Source organism: Haliaeetus leucocephalus, unplaced genomic scaffold (assembly GCF_000737465.1).
Source record: "Haliaeetus leucocephalus isolate CR32 unplaced genomic scaffold, Haliaeetus_leucocephalus-4.0 Scaffold151, whole genome shotgun sequence".
Classification (NCBI taxonomy): Eukaryota; Metazoa; Chordata; class Aves; order Accipitriformes; family Accipitridae; genus Haliaeetus; species Haliaeetus leucocephalus.
In genome coordinates, this window is record NW_010972587.1 from 13698448 (window position 1) to 13725118 (window position 26671).

Genomic DNA, 26671 nt, shown 5'->3' on the forward strand with positions numbered 1-26671 from the left:
CCAAAAAAAAAAAAAAAAAAAAAAAAAAAAAAAAAAAAAAAGCCTACCCAAAATACCTCCTGCTTCTCACACATACTTGGAAATAAAAACCAAAAATCCCAACATTTTTTATTTCTTTACTTCTGGTCCTCTTTTAGATAGCCCAAAATACTGTTGCAAATATCAGCTTCTTGACTTCCCACCCACAGTAAGCCATTCACAAGAGTAATACTAGAATTTTGTTACCACATTCTGTTTTTCACATCTGCCTCTCAAACAACTCTATTCCTTTACTATCTATCCTTTTCTCATCTCCTATTCTCCCTAACACAAACTCACCAGCTATTCCTCTTTCTAATTGCTTGACTTGGCCCATATAATATTCTTCAGTGCCACAGAGTGACAGTTTTCAGAAAGTCTCATTCCTGATCAACAGATCAATTTTCACTTCTCTTAAACCCTGTCAAAAAAAGTACATTTTTCCACAGAATGAACCTATTCTTATTTGTGAAAGCAACACTGTTAACTTTTTGCACTTTTAAATCAGATATTAAAATCAACGACTTCTGTTTTTCCTTACCTCACCATTTATTTTTTGCCAATATGCACTACAGGCTTCAGTAAATTTCACTGAAGTGAAATAAAGATGATTCTAACTCAGGATATAGAATGTTTGAACTCTACATGTTAAAACTTCTCTAAAAAGAAGCAATTTGAAATACTCACACTTTTTAGTCTGTATTCTGATGACTCAAGTCATCATGTCTTTGATCTGTATCGCACATTTAGACAATAAACACCAATATTTTTCACAAAACAGAGTAACAATTATCAAAAATAAGAAAAAAATAACCAGCAAACTGCCACAGGGGAGGATTTGTTGAGGTCTTACTGAGTCCAATTCTCCCTACACTACAAAAGCGGAAAAAGAAAAACTGAGACTACTTTTATTTTTATCCTTTAACAAATGTGCCAATTCGCAGTCTGTTTCTTTCTTGCTGCAGTAGCAACAATAAATCTTTCTCAAATCTATTGGGCTACAAATGCCATCGATCTTTCAACTGCTAGGCCGTTTCAGGCTGCTACTGCACTCACAACTGCAGCAAGAGAAGATTCGGGCTTCTGCCAGTGAAGCAGTAGGAGGCAAAAATAAGGGCAATCCTGTAGTACCAAACGACTCACCAGCAAAACTGGAAGGGAAAACCACAACAGCATCAGCATGACAGCATCAGCCTCAGTTCACTATTCCTTGAATGTTTTATTTAGCTAATATAACAGCTGACTACCTCCAAACCTGGCGTTTCATTGCCTGTGGCCAGATGTTCCCATTGCTTTTTGGAGGAGAACAGGCTCTAAGCTAATGACGCAGCTATGTGGTGTAAGAAAGTCCACTGGCAGAAAACTACCCCTTCGAAACAGAGTGAGCAATTATCTGAGGATGCAAGTTTAGGAGCCAAGAGGAGAAGGAAGCTGGCTCTGTCAGGAGCAGGTAGTCAGTGGATGACACAAACTATATTGCCAAGCTGCATCTTTATATTCCAATCCTTACTGCTCTGGTTCTTCAGTTTATTGGTAAGTTACGTTTCCAGCCAGACCACTACTTAAGTTACATACTTACTATATGGCAGCAGACAACAAGCTCTTCACCTCTCCCTGAAATTTTAGCTTATCTTTTAAGAGTTAATATTGTTAAATTCCATCAATAAAATTGTTACAGCCTCACAAAGAAAAAGAATTGTTCTTCTAAGTCTACAGACATAGGTCTGACAGCCCAAACAATCCACTACAGATCAAATGAAAATGCTTTGCTCTCTTGTGTAAGCATCGGTCTGAATTAGCCTTCTCACCAGTTTTAGCGAGCACCAGTGAGACATGTCAGCTGCAACCACAAGCTGTTCACTAATAAGTCATAGTGCTTTTGTTCACTGGAGAATGCTTAATGAGATCTAAAAAGCCACATCATATAACTTCATGACATGCTTACTGTAAAAAAAAATAAAAAAATCCACTTTTTACAGTATTCTTTCCTTGCATATTTTAAGTAAAAATATGTATTATGTGCTACTTTGAGATACACAAAGCAAACAAATTAATTGAAAAACATTTGCTTATGCCAATGAGAATTTAAACATTCTAATATACAACCTTATATGCATGTACTTTCTGTACCATTTTAGTATCAAATACCATGTGGAGAAGGTTGCCTTACCAAATTTTAATGCATTTTTATCAAGTGACAGAGCTAGCACAGTCAAAGCCAACTGGATCCTCTACAGAATTATGACATACAACAAGACTGCTAGAGGCAAAAGCAAACAGAAAAGAACCCATCCCCAAATCAGAGAATATATTTATAGAGAATTTTGTTCTTTAGTTACAGCCCTGTAGACCTCCAAGGTCTTGAAGCAAAACACCAGCATACACATCCATCAAAAGAAACCTATCGCATCCTTGCAGCATGCTATTTTAATACCTTTATAAATAAGCCTCGATTACTATAAACAAAAAGACTATTTTAACAGCTGGGATGAGTTATCTATACCAGTTTTCCTTACAGGTATATAAAACCATCATCGTTCCCCCACTCAACTGACAGGTGTAACTATAATTTCATTGTGATGCAGAAAGTGTTTTTCTGCCTTCTGCAGAATGGTTTACATCTGAGTACTCCATTTTTCCTTTATACTCAAATGTTGTTGCTGTTGTTACTTTACTGAAAACACTCAATCACAATTAATCAACTACTATTCTGTTAAATTTGAGGAAAGGGCCATCAAAGAGATTTTTCTTCTGTCAGAAGCAATAATGAAAACCTTAAGTCCCATCCGCAAAGGATCACTGCTACCTCTCACTCCATAAGTCCATGCTGATTTTCAGCCAGTCTGTTAAAACGCAACACAATTTAAGAAAGCATCGATTTTGAGCACTGAATCAGGTGGCTTTTTGTATTTGGGACAGAAATGACCCAAACTATGGAATTCATTCATCAATTAAATCAAGAGGGTTCTTCCAATATGCTAATCAAAGAAGTACACAAAGTATTTCAGGGATTTTATCATGAGATTGAGTCCACAGGCTGTTTCAGACCCAGAAGAAATACCAATGACCACAGATACTGCATGTTCTCTGCCCCCTCCCCAACATAAACATAGTTTGTCAGATTTGATGTTGAAATGCTAGGAAAAGACAAGGAGCCAAGTACAATCAGTGAAATACTGATATTATTAAGAATTCTAAGGTTTAATCTCTATTTTGGGACTAGGAGTCACATTTTCCCAGCACGTCTGCTACCATCAATCAACAAACCAAGGACTTTACTGCCAGTAGGTTCAAGAAAGTTATTGCCAATATTTACAGTAGCTATGGCCACTCAAATAAAAATATAAATTTTTTTTAAAAGCACAGATACCAGAATTGCAAGCAGATAGCTTTGCTTTTATTTAATTTATCACAATGAAAAACTTATGAAAAGAAATTTCTAAGTATTTTTTCAGTAATGTTTGTAACAATTAGTATTTTTGAACCCACAAAATTAGAATTATAGGTCAATAGGATTTTTTCATGTAAGCCATCAAAAATATGAATTCTGAACAATTTCTTCTTCAAAATACTTTTAACAAGCATTTCATGGATATGCTGCTTAGACTCTCGACTAGCTGAATAAAAATTGCTTTCATTCTTTTTTCAGAAGAACACAGGCAGTTTTTTTATTTACTTCATATATCCCAGAAGTTTTAAGGTGAAAGGCTGAAACTTTTTCAGCACAAATACAGTATTCAGAAACTGCATTCCAAGAGCTTCTCTTCACAACCAATGAAACCGAAACAAAACAAATATATGTGACACAAAACCAGTTTTGAAAAATCTGAGAAAGGAGAAATGAAACTCAAATGTGAGAGATTATTTTCTTTTCATCAAGTGCATAAATACACAGGAAATTTGTGACAGATTATGCCAGAAATACTTCAAAATTCTTCCTGCATGTTTTTTTTGTTTTGTTATTATTTTACTGCATCTCAGAGAGCTTGTAAAGAAGTGAACTTAGAGACTATAAAGAAGAGTAAGAAAAATAATAATAACCATAAAAAGATCGTGTCTGATTTTGTTTGTCTGGCTAAATTATCACCTAACAAGATACCACTCTGTGGCATTAGTTTCAACATAAAACCCTGCTGAAATCCAGGGTCTGATGGCTGTTTGACTCAGTGGTAGGTGCTGGGCAGTAACAGATGCTAATAAAGCACGCTCTGCCTCATTTACTACTACACCTTCCTAATTTTTAAACAGAGGTTTCTGTATGTTTTCATCAGTTTCTGTAACAGAGTAGTAGGAGAAAGTGCCCAAAAGAAAAAGGTAGCAAAAGTTTATCAGCTTACAAGAAGAACGGGGTGGAGGGGAAGGGAACTGGAAAAAACACCATGAGAAACAAAACAGAACGTATCACTGCAAAAATGCAAACTTGGACCCTTAACACAGTTCTGTGTAATGTTAATTACTAACACAAACCATTCACGCCAACACAAAGCTGCAAGTACCAAAGGGAAAGTCCCATGAAGAAACTGGCTAATTAAAAATAAACCAACTTCTTGAATATGGAAACTGGAAATCTGACCTTCCTGGACAGGATAACAAGGCTGGAGTGCAGAGTATGAAACTGCACCCAGGTACTGACTTCTCATCTACTGCATTCCAGTGATTACAGACTACTCTTAAATGGAACTTAAAAGGCAAGCCAAGTTATGAAAAAGCAAAGCCAAAAAAGCAGATATTCCATCCTTATAGAAAGGGTACTGCCTAGTGCAGTAACTTTTCTAAGGGAAGTAGCATTTGCAAGTGGAATGCAAGAACTTTAGCATCAGGATTACAAAGGTTGCCAACAGAAGGGCGAAAAAGCATCAATTGCTGATAACAGACAGTTACCCCTAGAAAATCTAGTAAAAGGCAGGTTAAAAAGTCTGTCTGTTACCCAAGCTGAAATTATTTTTCTTGTTGCAATGCCAGTTTTCTTCTGCAGAGGAAATGAAAGTCTGCTCATCAAATCGATAAAAAGGAGGTCCATCAGTTTCATCAGAACCATACTAGTAATTTAGAACATGCGCTTGTGTTTTTAGAAGAGGGATTTTGAAAACATCAAGCTTCATGTGAACTTGAAAGCAGGAGTTTACAAAAATAATAAGGCGCTGTGTACTAATGCCTGCCGGGGATCCACGGGAGCCTCTCGAGTGGCAAGAGACGTAGGGCTGAATGCTCAGGCTGTCCTTGATATAGTGCTTCCTGCTTCCAAAAATAACGACAGGACAAAATACTGCAGTGCCCGTGACCAAAAGCCTGGGTCAGTACTGCCATCCAGTCTGCTGTTCCAGGATTTAAACAACTGAACGGAGCCAAGAGTGCCCTATTTGCACATGTGAATGCGGACCTACGAACCACAGTGTAATCTGAAGCCTACAGAAAATCTCAGCACTACGTCAGCTGAAAAACATCAGTGAATTCTGTGTGTTTTTCTCTGGAGAAGGTACGTTTGCCCAGCTGGACCAAGAGTAGATCAAGTTACTCAGGCTGCGTCAAGACCCTTGAGCCAGTCACACCCCTGGTAAGGGGTAGAGCTCACCAAAAACTTACTTCTCATCGACGTTCTTTCTTTCGGAAGGTGACCGGTACAACGCACACGTGACTACAGGATAACTTCATAGCCTTTGTATTTCTCTCTGTTCAGCTAAAAGCACTAACCCTGCAGCTAATCCTCCCAGGAGAGAATTACACCCTATAGCAGTGTGGTAGGAGCAGCCTGATCTGGAACACGCTGCTGTCACTAATGTGACAGTCGGACGGATAAGAACTGTTTCTCAGGATAAAATATCTGGGAAACAGGCTGGCGAACAGTGGGTTATGGCCCTCCGCCAGTTCACATGCGAAGATAACTGACAGACCTTGGGCTTCTGGGAAAGGGAAACAGATGTTTCAATTTGCACAGACTGTTTCGCCCTATTTTTTATCCACCACAGTTAATAATGAAGCATTCACTATCCAGTGCAGGGGCACAGGGCCCCCAGTGAACACTTAAGGGCTTGAAATATGAATTTATATGAATGCGTTACTGCCCATGTCTTCTTTTCCAGCACATCAAAGTGAAAATGCTTTAAGCTGTAACTCCACGATCTGGAGAAGTGTTTCTGATTACATGATGAAAGCACCTACACTTAAAATATAGACACACATGTATTCATTCTTAGGCTGTATTGCTTCTGCTGCTTGAAAAAAAATGATTCCATACATCTGTTTTGATAAACAGTTTTACTGATTTACTAAGTAATCATTAATATTAGCATGAGATTAGTAGACATTTTAATTAAAACCTAACAGCTGTTTGAAGCCAAATTCCTCACACAATAGATGCTTGCCTCTACTGACAGCATGGTTCCCGAATGAGGGGAAGGAATGAGAAAAAAAAATTTAAAAAAGCAACTGCTTTATGGACCATTTGTAGCCTGCGGATTACAGGCAAAATAAACTTTATCTAGGCAACACAATGAGATTCTGGTATGTTCTCTTTGTTTTCTAAGCACACGATAACAATGAACAATCATTTAAAAAAAAAAATAAATCTAGTCCCACAACCACAGTGTTGTTGAATTCAGAAGCAAATGCATATCATCTCCCTGTCTGCAACAGTCATGCTGGCCTGAGTTTTATGTCATTTGGGGGGGATGACAGATTGAAAGCTGGTATCTCCATGGCTACTACTGAGGATGCAAAGTTTTCACCCCAGCACATTTTTCATTGTGGAGCAGGATTCTTTCTCATTGAAGTATCACCACTTCATACCTAAAATGCTTCATATTTAGGTTACACTGCAGTGTGATGATTTCCTATCTAAACCAGGTCAACTTAAGGTTATGAAATTTTAGCTTTCTATTTCTATGGAGATTTTGCTACAACAAACACATTTTCTAGTTGCATCTCTGTTGTCTGTTTTGCACTTGTCTATTTTCCAGGATATCTCTGTATAAAAAAATTTTAGAAAGATCAGGTTTTCTTTCCCAACAAAATCTTTCATAGACTCTGGACAAGAGAATCTGTCTGCTCTTCGACATTACAATTTTATTTGTAGCTCTGAATTATTTAACAATTACAGAGAAAGCAGCTTTATTATGCGCTTCACTGCAGTGGGGATGGACGTCAAGAATCAAAATGTATATTCTAACATACAAAACATCCCAGGAATACTAATACTCAGTATTGGTAATTAGCACTTTGATTATAGTATGCATGTTTTTAGCAAGCATTTTAAAAAAAAAAAATTGGGTTTTTTTTGATGGGCTGCTAATTTTCAGAGGAAGTTCAAGCTGAGCAGGAAAAGTTTGATACACAAAGTTCTTAGAAGTAAAAAGGACTGCTCCAAGGTTCCAGCTTTACCCAATTAGTTACCTTCAAAACAAATCAGGACTTCTGTCAATTCAGCAGAGAGAAACAAACATATATAACCAAGAATTTATGTACAAAAATACTACATATACCGTGAATATTGGCCAACCTAAACACAAAAAAGGATATAGTCAAAATGTGACAGGTACATTCATCTTAATGTGGAAGAACGAGGAATATTGCTTTATTGAGCTTATCCAACTAGGTATATTTAATCTAATACATTCTACAATGGATTTCAAGTACGACTGATGACTTCAGCAGACTACAGCAAAAACACACTATCACACATGTACTAATTTACTCCAACCTGTATGTATAGCATACAGCTGTAACTCATCCTAAGCAACTATAAAGGCACTATGGCCTCAGGCTACCCAATGCCTAGAGATGACAGATGCCCGCAAACCAGCAAAACAAAACTGAAATAATAGAAACTTATGTCACAAGAAAGATTGTTTCTTTCTCTTTACATAACCAAATTACTACTATTGAACCAGCCAGCTCCATGGCACAAATTACCCAAGGCATGAAGGCAAGATTTGGTACAAGAGGAAACCTTTATTTGGTTCCCTCAAAGGCCGAGGAAGCAAGTGATCTCATTCCACGAACAGTAAAACCTGGTTTTCTATGGATGTATGTCTTGAGACTCAACTCATATGTGGATACTGTAGTGTTTAATAAAGGTTCCATCTTTCCTAGCAGTGGATGCATTAGCAATCTCTCCCGATGCAGAGCTTTTTTCACAGAAATTAATACAAAATTAGCATCTGAGATTTCTATCCATCTGTCAAAACTGACAGAAAATGACCCATGGGAAAAATAGGAGGAGGGAAGGACTGGCAGATGATGTAATCACTTCAGGCCTTTTTGCTTAGGAAACAAGAAAGTTGACTGAAAAGATTATGATTAGAAAGGTATCTTAACGAAAGCTACAAAGATTGTTATTGTTTTTTTCCTGTGGAATGCACAAACAGGTAAAACCCCCACCTACTCTGCTACAAAGCCCTTCTAAAAAGTAAAATTAAGTCAACCAAAAACATCATTCAATGACAGCATTCTTAAAATTCAGAAGTGAGAATGTCCGCAGACATTAGCTTGAAACCTTATTGGAAAAGTCACCATATCAATACTGAAGTGATTTGGGGAAAACATTACAGTTCTCACAGAATGTACATGAGTAGCTGCCAAAAATTGGCGCTCTCATTGACTTAGCCAGTTAATGAAGAAATAATGTTAATTTCAACAATCAGAAACAGGCATTTGGAATTTGGAGAAAAATGAGAAAATTAGCATTGGATAAACAAAACTTATATAAAAGCTTCTCAAAACCTCTTAAACAGTAATACTAGAATTATTTCACAATTAAAGAGGCCAATGGAAAGATGCTTTTATTTGACACCTTCTGAAAAATTACACGGGAATTTCCTGAACTTTAATGACGATCACAGAGTTCTTTTGTAATTTCTTTCAGAGCATCTTGAATTCTAATCTAAAAGAGAATCCTTTAATGGTTCTTAGCCCTCTCTGGAAGACGACACATTTCCATTTCAGTTTGTTAATTTCATTATGTATCATTAATTTCTGTATTTCTTTCCTGTTCTAAATGTGCATTTCAAAATGCACAGGAAACGGACAATGAACAAAAAGTAAATAATCCTTTCAAATAATTTCCTTGATTATTAGTTTCTCCAGCATACATTCTCACGTGCAAGTTTTCACAATTACTTTTTTTTCCTTAATTTAAGCATCCTGCATAAATCAATAGACCCACATTAGTTCTCCCAAGTAAATGGTTTAACAGTCTTTAGATCAAACCTGCGATTAACATACAAATTTAGGAATTTGAAGACAAAATCTCCCAGGTGCAAGAAATGATATAAATAATTAATACAGCTAATTCACAAGTTCTTGGAATCATATCAGCATTACATTCTTGGAGTCTTGGAATTCCAAGCATAACAGAACGCCTCACAAATAAAAAATTTTTGGCACGTACACCCTACTGTAACTTATCCAGATCTGTTTCCCCAATCCTGCATTTGAGATCAGGCTTTGAACTAAGATTTAAAATCTTACAAACTACGCACATTGGTACGTATGCTATAAAGCAGCAACTAAAAAATTTTACATGCTTCGGTAACAAAGGCATCATTATAACTGTAACTTTTATACACCCAAGAAACAGGGAAGTGTTCTGTTTTTCTTCGCCAAGGGAAATGACAACAAAGCAAGCACAAGGGTGGCTAGTATTCATAATGAGACTCATAAATAAAGGAAATTATGTGCACAGTTATTCATAAGGTACTTTTCCTCCTTTTGTTTACCATCCTGTAAAGTTCCGTTCATTAAAAAACAGGAAGAGAGGGAAAGGCTGAAGCAGTCAGGACCATCGCTGCTGTAGCATTAGTTTTACAAAGATTAGAAAACAGTCTTAAGTTAAAAAACGTCTAAACAGTGTATCTTCTTGAACATACTCAGTGAATTGCACAGAATGTGACAAAAAGATAATCAAATGCTACTTAACAGATTCTTCCCCAAAATCAAAGTTTCAAAATATATTTAGATTTTCAAAATCAACAGCTCATAAACAATGCAAGATAACCATCTGATTTCTGCGTGACGAATGAAGACAGAAATTTAAGTGATATTAAAATTATGCTCTCTGCATGAAATGTATGTCAGAATGGTTACAGTTAATCAAGACGACAACCAGTTATAACAAACAATTAAAGCAACCCCCAACTCTCTTGTCAATTTAAATAATCCTTATACGAAAAGTAAATTACCTCCATTGAGATTCGTCTGTGTATCCGGTTTCTGAGACAAACACCTGTGGGAGACTGAACCTCATCAGACGATGTTCCAGAAGCTTGGTCACTTTCACCATCTGACCCCATTTTCAGATTTTCATGAACAATATCTTAAAAATAATCCAAAGAATTGAAAACAGTTAACCAGTATTCCACCAAACATCTCTCTTGTACAGGTGGAAAATAACTGTATCATTACTGTGCATTGGGTTACATGGCAAAGTCAAAGACTCATCACACTCATGGTAGTCTTGATATACTTCTTATGGCTCAGGAACCACACAAGATTACTTTATAGGACTTCTACACAAACTTTATCGTTATTTTTCTTCTTTGGTTTGCAGCAGAACTCAATTTTCCAAAACAAAACATAGACAGTCCAATCCCAGTTTTAATTCCTATAAGCCACCTTCCCCTCACAGCTTCAGTTCCTGAACTCCCTCGCTACCTCTTCTATTTGCTCTAGGATATAAAACATTACTGAGAATATTTAACGTTTTCAAATCAGACTACCTGATGTTAGCAACCTAAACGTATCTTCAGAAAGCTTAAAAAAACCTGAGAGGTATAGGTACTGTTTTCAGAAATGCCAAATATGGACACTTGAGATATAAAAACCACTGGTGTGTATGTATGGAGGAAGAGGACGTAATCTGACCATCTAAATAGAGGCCTACAATGTACAAGTGGATTCAGCAGAGGACCTGATATTAAGGAGCAATTAAATGAAATCTGTGACGTTATGGAGGAATTTAGGTAACAAACTATGTGATGTTGCAGGATCTTCATGTCAACGGAAATTGGTACTTTTAACACAATCCTCTAGATTCATCCACACAAAGAGTTTATGTATATACATATACATTACTTTTAAGCACCACAGGATCTTCCAGGCTTTGGAAGACAAACATGGTAATGAATGAAGAGAAGATCAAGGTGGTGTCATTAATAGCATTAAGAGCCAAATGACTTGCAAAGGACACACAATGGGAAATTGGTGATACAAGCAATTCACTAGGAGTAATGCTCCATCATCACCTCTGAAATATTTGAACTCCAAATTACTAGAAAGATTAAATACTTACACATATAAAGGAGGTGCTTCAAAAGACACCAATTTTCCTGCTCTCTCCTGATCCTTGCTATTAAGCATTATCTTGTACAGAGGAACAACTAAAAATCATAGAACTCTACCCCTAAAAAATGCTAGTATTAGCAAAACACACAGAGCTCAATTCAGCCTTACCACCAACATGCCTAAAAATATTTAACATTTGCACAGCATTACAGCAGTAACAAAACCAAAAGAGAAAATGCAAGTTTAATCACTATCAACAAGCAAGAAAGCTGGATTTTCTAGAAAAAAAACCAAAACACCTTCAGGCCAATGTTTGGTTATCAGCACATCTTCTAAAATGTTTGTCTAGTTTGGCTAACATAGAATCATGTAGACTTCAAAGGATCAAATTCTTCCTCAGTACAAAGAATTTCCTTTTACAGAAAACAGAATGGATATAAAAAGATTAACTCCTAAGTTATTGGCACCACGTTTTTTAACTCAAAGTACTGTAATTAAACACACAAGCATGCATCTCATGCACAAAGCAAATTTTCCAGCAGCAATGAGGATCAAAATTGAGTTTCAATTAAAAATCCTCATTGCATCAGAATTTTCCCTGCAAATCATGCTCAGATTTGGACTGAATAAGAAAAAAATAAGCTGCATTCCTTGCATAATAAGAAGCAATCTTCTGTTTTCAAACAAGGTAAATACTCATCAGTCCTTCTAAAGGCATCGTAGTTTGAACCAGAGAAGATTTTCAGAAAGTGATCCCTAAAGATCAGCCTTACCCTTAATATAAGCAGACAAAATGTGACTCTCTTTTGCCAAGTCTCTAACAAATCTTTCACTCTCTGTAGTCACTTGATAGCTGTCTTTTTAAAAATATCTAACAAACTGTAGGAAATTATTTTTAGTAATGTAAAAGCATTATTGAAAACACTACTCACAGCAAAGCTGTTGTGCTAGCATTGCTGTATCTGGCAAACAGCACATTCACTGTATCAGTTCTTCAATAAAAATCCCCTTTTAAAATACTTTTCAGAGAGGTCATGTAATCCATTTGAGCAATTAGAGCTCTCAAGATTCTGTTTGTAAAATTAAGTGTAACAGCTACTGACAATTGCTCCCCAATCTATTTATCCTCATGTTAGTACAAGCCCATTGATTGGGCCCCAAAGTCTATTTTCTTTAGAGAAACTAGTCAAGAGACAGTTATCTGGGCAACCTCACAAAATAAGACTGACAAAGTTAAAGAAGTACTGTATTTTAAGCCATGGAGAAATTACATAATTTCTTTCTAAAAAAAGACTGACACTTACTAAAGTAATCATGTGATTGATACTGTCATACTTTTTATCTTAAAATACAATGTTCAATTCACAAAAGCATACGTATTATGAAATTATTATAAACAAATGACACTTTGAAATGCAACTCTCAGAACTACAAAGAGCATCCTAGTTGACAAAGATAAGTCTTCTACTAAGATGACCACCTATGCAGTAATACACAGCTAAGGACTATTTCAAGAACTAGTAACACAAACCCATACATTTAGGGCAGATAACATAACTGCAGGGAGATTTTGCTCTTTATAAATCAGTAATGTAAAGACAAAGTGGGTCTGTACCACTCAAGTTAAAAACTTGGTATATCAGACTTAAATAAGATGATGGTCAGTCTATTTTGAATACTGCTGTGATATGATTAATTCTGGAAAGTCTGGATAAGCTACATACCCATAACCAAAAGGCTTTAAGCACGATACTGGCTGTAGCATCCAAAAATCTATCATTAAGCACATGCCTAAATTTCTGATGGGCTAAATACCCAACTGCTCCTATCTGTAAGGGTTTGCAGATGTTTTAATCATATTCTAAATAGGGATACTTTTAAGCTTTTTAAAAATATCTTGACTGTGTTATCATCTAATATAAATGTGTACTTTTATTTTATTCAGTTAAAAAGACATTAGCAGAGCCTTATGTTCATTATTTTAATAGCGTAAACCCAGGAATAAGGCATTAGCTTAGTCATTTTAATCATTTTACACAGGTGCATGATGATAATATTCGATTAAGCAATGATGAAAATCATGCAAATATTTCCTTAATTTCACTAAGCTTTTCTATAGGCAAGTTTACCTGCACCAAAGCCACTTTGCGTGGTCTTCAGAGGTTTTAATAGTTCAGGAATTTACTGAATTGCTTTCACTGAATATGCAAGCTGTTCTCTCACACAGGCATTTATGTTAATGTACTCTACAGATCTAATTAAATATCCAGTATGGCCATGTAATGAAAAGCCGCAGATGACTACAAAGTAACAGGAAAACTATGGAAGTACATTTAAAAGAAAAGGCTGTCCTCCTTTCAGCTGGGAGGAATGCACCACAGAAGAAATTCATACAGGAAACCTACAGTGCAGCAAATGAAAACTCCTCCAAGTGAGCTAAAGTAATATCCACTAATTAGTCAGTAGTGAGTCAGACTGCATGATCTTTCCATCTTATTTCAAATGATTACAAAATAATCACGTGACCTGCGTATTGGAGTCCTTCCAAGGTGCACTCTTCCAAAGCTTACTCTTCTATGAAGTGGCTACAGTTTATGATTAGATTCAGTAATAACAATCCAAATTGAGGAAGGCCACAGTGAAAAATTGCCTTTGCTGTTAACATTACCAAAGTATGAAAGCTGTATGGAAACAACATTCCTTTCAATTTCAGTATTTACAACAAAGAAACAAAACTTCTCCATAACTCTATCAACACAACAGGCAAAAGCAGGATAAGCTCTCCCCTGGCTGCTACCGAGGTGCACCAGAAGGATCAGCGTCAGTTGGCTTTGCATATTCCAAGCGCCTCTCCAGTGTTCCCAGTAATATAAATAATGGAACCAGGACAACTAAGTTGGCTCTGCATTCAGCCAGGTCAGGTCCAAAAAGGGTTTATTAGCTCTGGCTCCACGACGGACTCCAGCAGTTAAATGTTTCTGGAGGTGCAAGACTTTAGAAGCTGTATAGATATACATGAGCTAAAAAAAAAAAACTCAGCTAGACCTTCATTTGCATCAGTGGCATGGCTGACTCACAATTTGGCCTGAGAATGATCTATGTTATTTAAAATCATCATGATAACTGAATACTAAAGTAAAAATGACTACAAAATTTTAAACAAAGGCACACTTTTTAGAGATCAGTTCAGAATTTTTGTCTTTACAAAACATTTTACAAAACCTAAAGCTAACAGAGATGTTTCCAAGTAGAAATTCTTTAAAAAATATTTTTGGATTTTACACGTTACCAAAACAGCAGGAACTCATGTTCAGTGCTCAGAAAGCAAACAAGCAAACCAGCAGGAACTCATGTTCATTGCTCAGAAAGCAAACAAAACTCCAAAATCCTCCCAGGCTTCTCAACCAATTTTTATATTGATAATCTCATTCAAAAGCAAGCAGCATGAAGATGTACCTGTGGCAGGTCTTGTTTTAATCTGTTTTTTAACCAAATAACCATCCTTTAACTGCCATGATTTTGTGATATTTCAAGGATATCTCTCAGATAGCATTTTTCCACCATTAGAATAGAGGGAAAAAGTGGAAAGAAAAGAGGACGAATGAAGAAAGCAAAGAAAAAAAAAAAGTCTCATGTAGTATAGCATATTTGACCGTTTCATTTCTGATGTCATCCCAACAGAGAAAACCCCAGCATCCTGCTGAGTAATAACCATTTTCATATGGCAGGAACAAAAGCAGGAAAGATGTGAAGAAGGAGCAGAAAGAACATTAGTAATTATGCTTGTATATGCTTGTACTTGCGCTATCTACCACTAGATAACATGTAAAAGTAGCTTAAATTTGCATCAAATGAGTGGGGAAAAAAACCCCACCAACATTAATGGCATCATTGCATCCAAAGCAAAAAGCGAGGTTTAATACATACATACGTACACTCAGTAAATCTATTCCATACTACTTCAACAAAATTACAAATTCTACAGGAATCTGTAGCTATTTAAAACATGTTATTATAGCATTTCCTACAGACTAACATATTAAAATTGTGAGTACTATTTAAACACCTGATCACCTGAGAAAAATAAAACTGATGGCATTCCTCTGCAATACTTAATATGTAAGTATCTTTTTCAGGTGAAAAATAAAGCTTTGACAAAACTGAAAAATCATTAAAAGAAACCAAAAACTGCTTATGAATTTTCCTTTTGCAAGGCTGATTTGAAGTTCATAGTGAAATTTTGAAGAGGATTAAGTTACTGGTAGATTTACATTTAAAAATGCTATAGGATGTTTTTAAAGGCAACACACAAGAACAAGAGTGCAGAAGTATGCACCTCTGCTGTTCCTGTGCACAGTTTGTATACATCTGATTTGAAAAGTAATCCATCCAAGACTAAATCCTAACCAGAGATTTCTTTAAGTACACAATTGTTTGTTTGTTTGGGTTTTTTTAAGCTTTGTCTTCTTGTTAGATCCTTGGCAACTTAAGCAAAGCTTGGCTAGGCAAAGCAGAAAAAAAATAAAGTGTGTAGGACTTGAGTGAAATCAGGAATTGATATGGTAGTCAAACTGTACACACTAAAACCTGTTTTCTTCTGTGGTAACAACAGCTGCAGAAGTCCATTCAAGAGGACAGAATTCTTTTTTCAGTTTGAATGGTAGCACAAACAGTAAAAAGGCAAGGTTTTGAACATAATGAGTAATATTACAGCAGAGAAGGATATAAGTGGTTTGGCTACTATCTTGAACACTCATAGTTTAATCTTGAAGATCAGTTTATCACACACTTCTAAAGGAGGGCAGAAGATTGAAAAACTCATAAAATTCTAATTAAATTATGACTTGCTCTCATTTTCTAGTATCAATTAATTAAGCACAATTTAAAATAACATAAAAGCAGGGTAAAACATTAATGGTGACTGGAGGCAGCAACATGACAAATTACTTGAAGGAGAAGAAAAAAGAATTTGTAACTTATTTGCCCCACAGAACCACAAATATAGCTCGGGACCACAACAAAAAGATAATTATAGTTGAGTTGCCTTCATTTATCACTGAAAAAAACAATTCTTTTTCTTATAATAATGAGAAGTCTAAATAATATACCAGTTCTTTTTAAATTCCACATGTAGGATGACTATTCTCTGGTTTTATCATATTCGATTCATTGTAGTTCTCACCAATGCTTAACTGAGACAGACACACAGGTTTCTTGCAATGTATTAAGAAAGAATATTTTGTAACTTTAGTAACTTTGCAACTTGTCAAAAATTCATGGGTCACCGCGTGTTCTTGCAACTGCTTTCTTCCTGAAAACCTTAAGAGACATTCAGTACCTTAAAAACAAGTTTCTCCAACAACTCCTGAAAAAGATTACCACATTCCCAGAGATTTATTAAAGCATCAGAATAACCATATCTCTTGCTAAGAATCAATACAGACATTATTCTTCATAGAAAAAGGAACTTAAACAAGGCAGTAAATTACCTAATCTGCTCCCATTTCTGGGCATTGCCATGAAAGAGCCGAGGCTTCCCCCTATGACGCTATGTGGTCTCCGTAAAGGGGGCTTCTTGAAGGATCCTGTGTACTGGTGGAGAAATGAGTGCATGCTGTGAGACGTTGGAGGCCTGCCATTCTTCACAATCGGCTCTACAATTCACAAGGATCAAAAATTCATTCCCACAAGCAAGTAGGAGTGTCAGGAACATGCCAGAAGGAAAAAAAAAAAGAAAAAGAAAAAAACAGTTACTAGACAGGAAATCACCACTCTGGTAAGATTCTTTTTCATACTAACCATAGACCATCATACTATTGCTATTTCTCTATTAACAAATTAATACAAAACATGGTATTTACTCTTACCCAAATTTCATTTTACTAAATTCTGTCACTCTGCTGCTGGATCAGTAAATGACCTGAATATACAGTCTAAAAATGTGAATAAAACCTGAACATAGCTTTTAATATCAGTATAGTTATTTTATTCTGAATTAATGATTTGTCTTATTGCACAATGTTTCATCTTTACCATAATTTAAACAGACCAGCTGGTAGATCAATTCACATGATGAGCAAATTCAACCACAAGCCTTTGGAAATATTCTCCCTCTCAAAATTCTTGAGGGTCGCTAGTAGCAAGTGGAAGTCCTTACAAGGAAACATACCCGTCTATACCCACCAGAGCTGTCATGCCATAATTAAAGGTTATTAACTTAAAGGATATCAGAATAATTAAGTACTCAATGAGTTATTCTGGCTTTCTATTGGACTGTGTCTCAAGCAGTTCACTGTACTTAGACTTAAACCCAGGATTGTAAGATTTTTTTAAAAAAATTATTATTGATAAACACTTTCTAAAAAAGATGAAACATTAAAAATTTTAAAATCTTATATACAAATGTGCACAGAAATTGAGTGTTAGTGTTCTCGCAGCAACCTGACTCTGCACACATGGACTAGCACTCAAGGATTGCCATGGTACTAGCAGCAGTCTAACTCTAAAAACACAGAGGATTTTTTACCCCAACAAGAAGCAGAATAGATGTCAGCTTGTATTGACTGTCACAAAACTGGACTTCTCAGAACGACTGATGAAGTCGTTCATACAAGAAATTAAAGAAGAAATACTCTTACTACAGAAGAAGTACCCAGAGGATGTGCCAGAACACTTTAGAGTCAAGTAATTTTATTTTTCTATCATTTGATTCTTACTACCGCTACAGATACGTGTTGTTTGGTGTTATTTGGAAGACAGAAATGGCAGCAACCACGCACTGAGCAACTGCAGTGCGAGTGCTACTGAACCGAGCGGCACCTCCCGAGTGTTCCTGGAGCCACTGGTCCCAGGGCGTAAGGCAGCTGGACCCACTCAGAGCTTCACTCACGCCTGCTGGGACAGGGAGCACTCGGGATGCTACTTCATCACCCCGACTTATATTCTCACATGCAGGGACCCCAAAATCTTGCCTTCCCTTCCAAAATAAGATAAGAAGCATAACATAGCTAGGAAAACTTGTTTTTATGAAAAGCAGAATTTCCATGGTGAAGGAAAAAAACAGCAAAAAATACCTAATAAGCTAAGGAAAGCAGGATCCTGAAGGGAACCCCCCTCCATCCCCACATGTACCAAACCCTTTTGGATATATTGTTATGATTGGTCTGACAGAACTACCCAAGGACAGGCCAGTGACTTTATATGCAAAAATTTCTTGCATAATTATTTTTTAAACATAATACAGTAAGACAAAAAACCTCTTTAACTCAGCTGCTGCAGGAAAAAAAAAAAAAAAAGCCAAAAAACCCCAACGCTTCAGGCAGAAAACAGTATTTGAAAGGACACATCAGCACTGTCACGAACCTGCCTGCATCTTTTAGTTAGCATCCTTCATAAATGCAGCTTCAATACGGGTGAACATAAGGAAAAATACACCATACGTCTGTGTATAATGTTCATGAAGTACGATCAGCGTCTTCACTTTCAAAACTCTGCACACCTCTGTCCCAAATCCTTATTTCTGTTTCTAATACATTGCATCAACCCTTTTGATTTAAGGGTGGTATCAGCTTCCTTGTTGTGTGCCTTCAACAGCAGATTTATCCTAGGGCAGCAGGCAGCAAATTCCTCATCAATTTTTGCATAGAATCTATTACTACTTCCACATGACAGGAAACAGGTTCACATACAGCACAACTACTGCTTTTGTTTTTTATATATTAAAATCTGCTTTTTGCTTTCCAACTTTCTTACTAATCTTCGATTTGATCTAGTTTCTAGACTACAGACATCACGCTGAGTTTACACGCAGTGCTGAACAAATGAATGGTAGCACTGAAAATCCAAACACCCGATGAGTACATAGTTTGTTCTGTTGAGACAGTCATCACCTGTTATAACTATGATGCCTGGTGGGTTTTAGTGGCTAGTTTGCATAATTTTAAAGTTACTACTTCATTTGTATTCCATATATAAGCAATAAATAATATATATTAAACATGTAATTCTACTGCATTTTAATCGTTTCTAAAACTAAGTTTTTTATGAAAGAAGAGAGCCAACTCAAAGAGATGTTTTTTCTGGGAAAGTCTGGGAAGTAAAACTCTCCTCCCTTTGACCAGGCCCTGCTACACAGCAAAGCAAAAGCCCCTCAGTTTTTTGTTTTGTTTTGTTTTAAAGCCCTAATAATAAAGCTAGGAAGAAAGTTCTCAGATTTTTTTTGTTGTTGTTAATACGGAAATACACTGCTAAAGATCACTCAAACGTTTTTTTTTAGCTCTGCCACTAGCGTCAACAGCCTTACACTTTGGAGGGTAACTTGAACCCTGAGCAAAGTGCTGAGACAGACTGATGCTTGGTAACTGAAAATGCATCTCTCCATGGTAAGAGAGGTCTCTCGAGCGCGTGCAAATTCTGCATCAAAATAAACATTACTTTCCTCATCCTAATGAGAAACTGAAGATGCCAGGGTACATCTCAACAAAGGTCGAGAAGCACCAAAGGCAGCAGAGTGACGGGACAGGGCCACACGGCTGGAAGCAGAACTCTGCCCGCGAGCGTGACAGTACACGCCGCGGCCACCCATACCCACCTCCATACATCCGCGGCCGCTGAGGATGCCGGTACCATTAACCACGCTGGAGCGTAGGCACACATGCGGACTACAGCTGCATTCACAGGGCACAGAGCTGATCATCTCCCTTGTATGTTATGGCTTTTGTCTACTCGCGATAAAACTAATCTGCCTCCGTGAGCTGTGGAGTGTGTAAAGAAGGCCTGAGTTCATGAATACACTAAGGAGAGATTGAGTTTTATGTTCATGACTAATGTGACAGTGTGATGAACAGAGATGATTGTTTAAAAAAATCTGTTTTCCTCATGGCACTGGTAGGTTTGCACATATTTTACAGTGTAAAAGAAAATTCCTAAAATATCCCAACATATGAAAAGTGCAGCTCAAATATAAGGGTAAACACAGATCACATTAATAAGCAAACAGCAAATTTATATAAAAATGAAAGACAAACGGTTGACATAGTAAGATACAATTATACAGAAATAACTTTTGCCATCATAGGCAACTATTACCTTCCCGTATCGTCACAAGTATTGTTCTAAATTATGGAGCCCATTATAAAATTTAGCAACAATAATTTAGGTCATCTAGTAGGACAGGCATAACTACCGACAATAAAATGAAGGTTACAAAAACTCTCAGATTACTAGTATACTTCTGACTGAGAGAAGTATTAATACTTACAAATGTTTTTTAGAATCCTAGTACACATTAATTTAGAAAAGAGGGATCATATGGCATTTTATGATAGTATAACATACAGGCTTATGGTCTGGAAAAGTATTGTTGTTAGATACAGTTAAGTTCACATTGTTGTATGCTAGAAACTTTTAAAGAAACATTCACATGAATTCTGCACTGTGTGCTGCCTCCTCCCTGCAAACGTGACAGTAACGGCTAAAAGCTGGAACAAATATTGAAAAGCAAGCAAAGTCTTGCTGGAAATGAATTTACAAGACTGTTTATTATTATTTTTGTGCATTTATGAGATACAAGATTTAAAGAAAGTGCTTTTAAAAAAAGTATTTAACTCCCTCTGTCCAAAGAGGTCCCAGTAATTCTTCCTAAGTTACAATTTCATTTAATTCACATGAATTCATTTTTTTTCAGGGTTATTAATATGTTGAATCACTACATTTAAAGGGTAACGCTGCAGTTTTTAAGATGTGAATTTAGTGCAACTGCTTGGTCTTGAATAAGATGAGTCAAAACTGTAAAAGTTAAATGCCTTTACTACAAACATCTATAAACTGCTTCTTATAATTTTATCTCTTTGATTATAGGTTTGGTTTGTCTCTAAAAAAAATGTTTCCCTATATAAAACTCACAAACATTCCTTACGTTAGTGTCGCTGTACTTGGTAAATATAACCCAGTAACCGCTCAAAGGCTTAGCTGACATGATGGAGGTGTTTCCAGTACCACAGTAGGTATTTTCATGGTGCTATTGGTTTAATATTCAGCCACAGCCAAAATAAATGATAGAAGTTAAGAGGGGAGTAGAAAACCACCAGAAAAATCACTGTGCCACTCTGCAAGTGGATGGATCTGCTGCATTTTGAATATCACGCACAGTTCTGGTCTTCCTCTCTCAACTAGATGAAAACTGCAGAAGTATGATACAACCCACCGCCTTGCAGGAGGGCTGAAGAGGGCACCCAGGAATCAGCAGCACCCCCCCCCGCCCCCCCCCCCAGCACAAAAGCGAGTTGTTCACTAAAAAGCCAGCCGTGGCAGGCTGCATGCGGCACACGGAATCGGTTCTTCACACCACGCCGCCTGTGGAAACTCCTCGCCACAGGATGTTACGCGATGATCAGACGCTTGCAAGACTCAAGGGAGACTGAACAAGAAATCTGCTCCGGGTTGCTAACCGTGCAGAGACTTGCCTAGTTCATGAAGTCTCTGAACTAGAAACCGGTACGGTACTCTGGGGAAACAGCGTTATATTTTGGGCTCTAATCTTAGACCTGCCCTCAAATGTCATCCTCGAGAGACTGGAGAACAGACAGGCACAACTCCAGCTGTCCTTACGGCGCAAGATTTCTGCAGCACCTGGGCAGTTTGCTCATGTTGGCTCATGCTGGCACAACATTCCAGCAAGGGCCTTATTAATTATTTATCTCTAGCTCTCTTTCCTCACCCTGCTCTATAATCTGTAATTCCAAACTGATAAAATTTACAAATACAGAAAGCCAGCCGAAAGAGAGACTTCTCAGTGGTTCTTTTTCAATTGTATTTGGTCAGTTGTTATTATATTCTCTTCTTGTTTTGGCTAGAAAATAACTTCATCTTTGACTCATCTTTCAAGGAATGTCATTTCAATTCTTACATTTCTTATGCAACCTAAGCTATCACGCAAATCTAGTCTTTAAATGTGAAAGAAGTTACAAGCCAAACATTCTGAATGAGAATGTTTATAAATATTATACTGGTGTACAGGATGAACACATGGTTTTCTTTTCAATGCCTCTGAACACTTATTGAAATATGAATGTGTCCTGCTTTTTAAAAATTTTATATATAAATATAGATACACACAAACACACACACATATAATATACACACATACTTTTTTTTTAATGCCACATCCATGTTATCTTGCTTAAGTGTGCATCTTCAGCAAGGTTTAAAATTGGGCAACGCATGGTGACTGTGCACTGTTGTATTACTTGATTTTCAAGTTTGGCAAACGCTGAGCTGCCGTTTTATTTAATTTGGATCATTTTCTTGCATTTCTCGCATCCTACCATTCCAACTTCCGTTATTATTGGCATACTGCAAAATAACTACAACAGCACTATTCAAAGAAAATACTGTTTAAAATGCAGCCAGCCTGGCTAATAATGTTAGAGTTGCTAGACTATGTTCCTGATCTGTTTTAGAATACACACATATATTTTACGAAAATACAGTACCCAGTAAGGTACCACTGCTTTGATAAGTTTGAAATAATGCCAACACCAATGCTAACAAACATACAACAACAGAAAATAACTCAAATGAGCTGCTGAAATCTTTCAATTGTGAAGTGACAGAAATTTATACTTGAACATAAGTGGAACTGATTTTTTTTATTTCATAATTATGAGAACTGCCAGAGTCAAGTAGAACAATAGTGTATATAACCACGAAGCTTGTCTGTGGAATTAGTTAAAACCAACTATTTTATGAGCTTATAAAGAGGTCTCCACTTTTTCCTTTAACTGCAATTTAAATTAATCATAAACTCTGACCTGAAATTACTCCCAAGTTAAGTAATTTTTCAATAAATCCCCAATGTTTCTTTTCCTTGTCCATCTATCTTAACAAAGAGCCACACCACCACTTTCTTTTCCTGTGCTGGATTTACTTAACTGGATTTACTTAATCTGAGCTCCAGAGAGCCTGCAGAATTGCCTGGCATGTCTATACAAGGCCTTAGCAACTGACATACTGTCACATGTCAGTCAGCTGGTGGATTAAAGAAAGTGTTTTCATTAGGAGTGTAAATGCATTTTAAAACACATTTTATGAATATATAATACCACATATTCAAGTACCTCTTTTTCTTTTTTTATGTCCCACGAGTATCTCTATTACGTGACAAAAAGACCAAGCCGGCTTTCAGATTTCACTGCCTAAATTTTGGAATGGAATTTGCTTCAGCTAGCTTTAATAAAGAATCAAAATCACCTGTCATACATGGTGACATTCTCCCTTAAATCAAGCATCTCTGATAGAGCTGAATAAATCTGCAAGAAAATGTATTATTTAGTAATCACTATCGATTCTGGACATGGAAACCACATCATAAATATGTATTTTAATTTCCCACAAATAAGGTACACAAGAGGAATTTTTTCTAATCAAAATAAGACAGATATTGGAGACATTTATGATCTCTGATTTGGGTACATAGTGGGGATTGAACCGAGGCATGCTCCATGTTCTAAGTATGGATGAACTTTTGTGTGACAGCAAGCCTGCCACAATTCACCGCTGCTACCAAAAAGGTGGCTCAAGGTCCTCCCCCACCAAAAAAGAAGTGTAATTTTGATTTAGGTTTTTGAACTAGATCATCACAGTGCACGCAGAGCGCGGGTGCTGACAGAAGGGTGGAGGCAGAACCTCACTTGCCACTTCTAGCTGCAGCTTGACTTTGGACTGGCTCAACTGGAACAAAATCTCACTAAATGTCCTGAGAATCAGCTACCCTTTTTTATAGGGCAGGACTCTACGCAGTTTCTTTTCCACCCACCTTGACCTCACCCTTGCTCCAGAAAAATTCCAAGGTTGGTTGGTGGGTTTTTTCTTTTCCATTTTGATAGAGAATGGGCAAGTGTCAGAACTCTACATACGTGAAACTAAATATTCATTCCCTAAACTGCCTTGCATTCATGAAGCTTGCGATGCATCATGATAACCTTTTAAAATTATTAGTATCGACTGTCTCAAATGCTACTGTCGTATAGCTTAATCATATTTTGGCATTATCTACTACAAATTCATTTAACTAATCTGAATGTATGCTCTATTAATGACTACACAATTTTTACATGTCTATTGGCAATAAAGGCTGGGTTTTTTTGGACTTGCAATACAAAATAGTTTGAACAAACTGCTTTCCTGAAGACGCTGTTGTCAAGAAGCCCTTTATTTCTTCAGAAATTGTAGAATGTAAGCAGGTGAATTTCTGACATCTTACGAGCTGGTATGCTGCACTGTACAATATTTATTACACTGCTGTAAGGCTGTCAGACCCACTCAGTAAAATTAGTTGATTGCAGGTGATAGCTCCCACAGAAGAATAACCCAAAGCAGCTACATGTTTGCTGTATCTGTACTCTCAGGGAGCTGCATGAGGAGCACTGTATAAAATTCTGTATATTTATACACTATTTTATGGGGTTGCTTCCTTGGACTCCATTATGTGATACGCAGGAAAACATTAAGTCATTGTAAAAACAGAGCAACCACTTAATACCACTTAAAACTGTATTCATTCATTAAATAATAAGATGAAACCTTCATACTATTGACTATTACAATATTAAAAGCTTCGCAGAACCTCAAGGGATTCCTCCCATTGCTCAAAATTAATCCATTTCAGTACAGCAGTCATGTCCAGACCAAACATTCTTCACTTGGAAGACATAGGGCAAAAAATATTGGTAGCACGTTTGAAGAAATATGCTGACAGAAACCTAAAGAAACACAGCCTTCAAGTTTATGCCAGAAATGAAGTATCTCAATGATTAAAATGGCACTGTAATGTCCTGTAAAGTGTTTTGTTTCTTTTTTAAATTTGGGGCAAAAAGGACAGAAATTTTTCCGAAGAGTCTGCTTAAACTACAAAACCAAGAGATAATACACAAGGCAAAAAATGAGATCAAGACACGTACAAAACACTACAAAAAGGCATTTCAAAGTTGACTTCACATACCATGAGGTTTTGCCTTCAGTCTAGGTATGAAGACAAAGAAGATCACAATTAAATGAAATATATTCAAAGCCAAAAACCTGCCTTTGAGATTTATGTATTTCATACTGTTTAAAAGATAATTCTCAAGATAGTACTTTTGGTCATCAGAACATGTATTGGAACATAAGCATGGCAGTCCCATACCTCCAATCACATATGCAAGACACACCATCACCAGTTACTAATCTTCCCTTTAAAAAGCATAACTGCAGAAGGCATCACACTACACTAAATCCTTCAGAACACTCTTTCAGGTACAATTTAAATCAATATGAGTCAGTGTCGTAGCCAAGATACAAGTATCCCTGGCCTCCATCCTTGCATCCCCACACACAACTACCCTGTAGCTCCCAACGCAAACATCTGTGAGGCAACACTGCCAACCAAATCAGGAAACAGAGGATATGGCTCCTTTTTGCCCTACTTTCAGAAATAACTGTGTGTTGGCTAGTTACGTGTATTTTACTTTTCTGTACTTAACAAGTCCATCTGCATGCCATTTGAGAAGAAATCTCTACATATCCATCAGTAAGTCTATGCTAGCAGAAATTCGGTGTATTTAGAGAGTCCACTTCTGCATCTAAGCATCATGTTCTCCTGCTAAACCTGCATTCTGCTTGAGAAGGAAAACACTTATGAGCGAACTTATGAGAGACTACGGGTCTCTGCAGCATGCTTTCAGGCACTGAATTTTCATGCTCATTTCACTTTATAAGCACTTCCACACACGAATAGAGCCTCCAGGTTTTGTGGGAAGAAGCAAATTAAAACAGAAGGGAAGAAAGAACACTTATGTCGTGCAGTTTATGTGGGATGGAGAAACTATACTGAACAGTAGTAACAAAAATTGATGTATGCCACAGCACAGAAGTGTACATACAGACTATAATAAAAACATCGTCAGTACGGTGTAAGGGACAGTACAGGGTTCAATATTTAACTGTGACAACTGCCAGTTATTTGCATTAATCTGTAGCTGTAGAATGAGCTCTAGCGCTTCTGGGCATTCTATTCTTCTCCCACCCCCATATTTTTATATTGATAGTTTCCTTCAAAATCAACAGAGAAGTTTTATTGATTTATTACTAGTAAGTATTTCTGTGCTCATATTTTCAATTCAAGAACATTGTCTTGAAAATATGTTGCAACACACTGTTTTCCTTCCATACTCAAGGAATCACACATAGCAGATGGAATGGGAGTTTCTCAGCTGTACTGAAGATGATATGAAATGACTACAACTACAAAGACATTTGGATGTTCTGAGACAGTATTGCAAGGTGTCAATTTTTATAAACATTCATTCCTCTTATCAGAGTATTAACTAGTCATTAAGGC

The 26671-nt window shown here is 36.7% G+C and overlaps 1 protein-coding gene across 3 annotated transcripts in view; it reads right to left on the reverse strand.

Moving 5' to 3' along the window:
• Positions 1-26671, reverse strand: part of CDK17 (cyclin-dependent kinase 17) — a 92863-nt gene that overhangs the window by 22731 nt on the left and 43461 nt on the right. For all 3 annotated transcript variants that reach the window (XM_010561904.1, XM_010561907.1, XM_010561905.1), the window contains 2 exons: positions 16785-16949; positions 10194-10327 (listed from right to left, as the gene is read on the reverse strand). In XM_010561904.1, coding sequence (XP_010560206.1) covers positions 10194-10327; positions 16785-16949 — 299 coding nt within the window. The remainder of the gene's footprint in view (positions 1-10193; positions 10328-16784; positions 16950-26671) is intronic.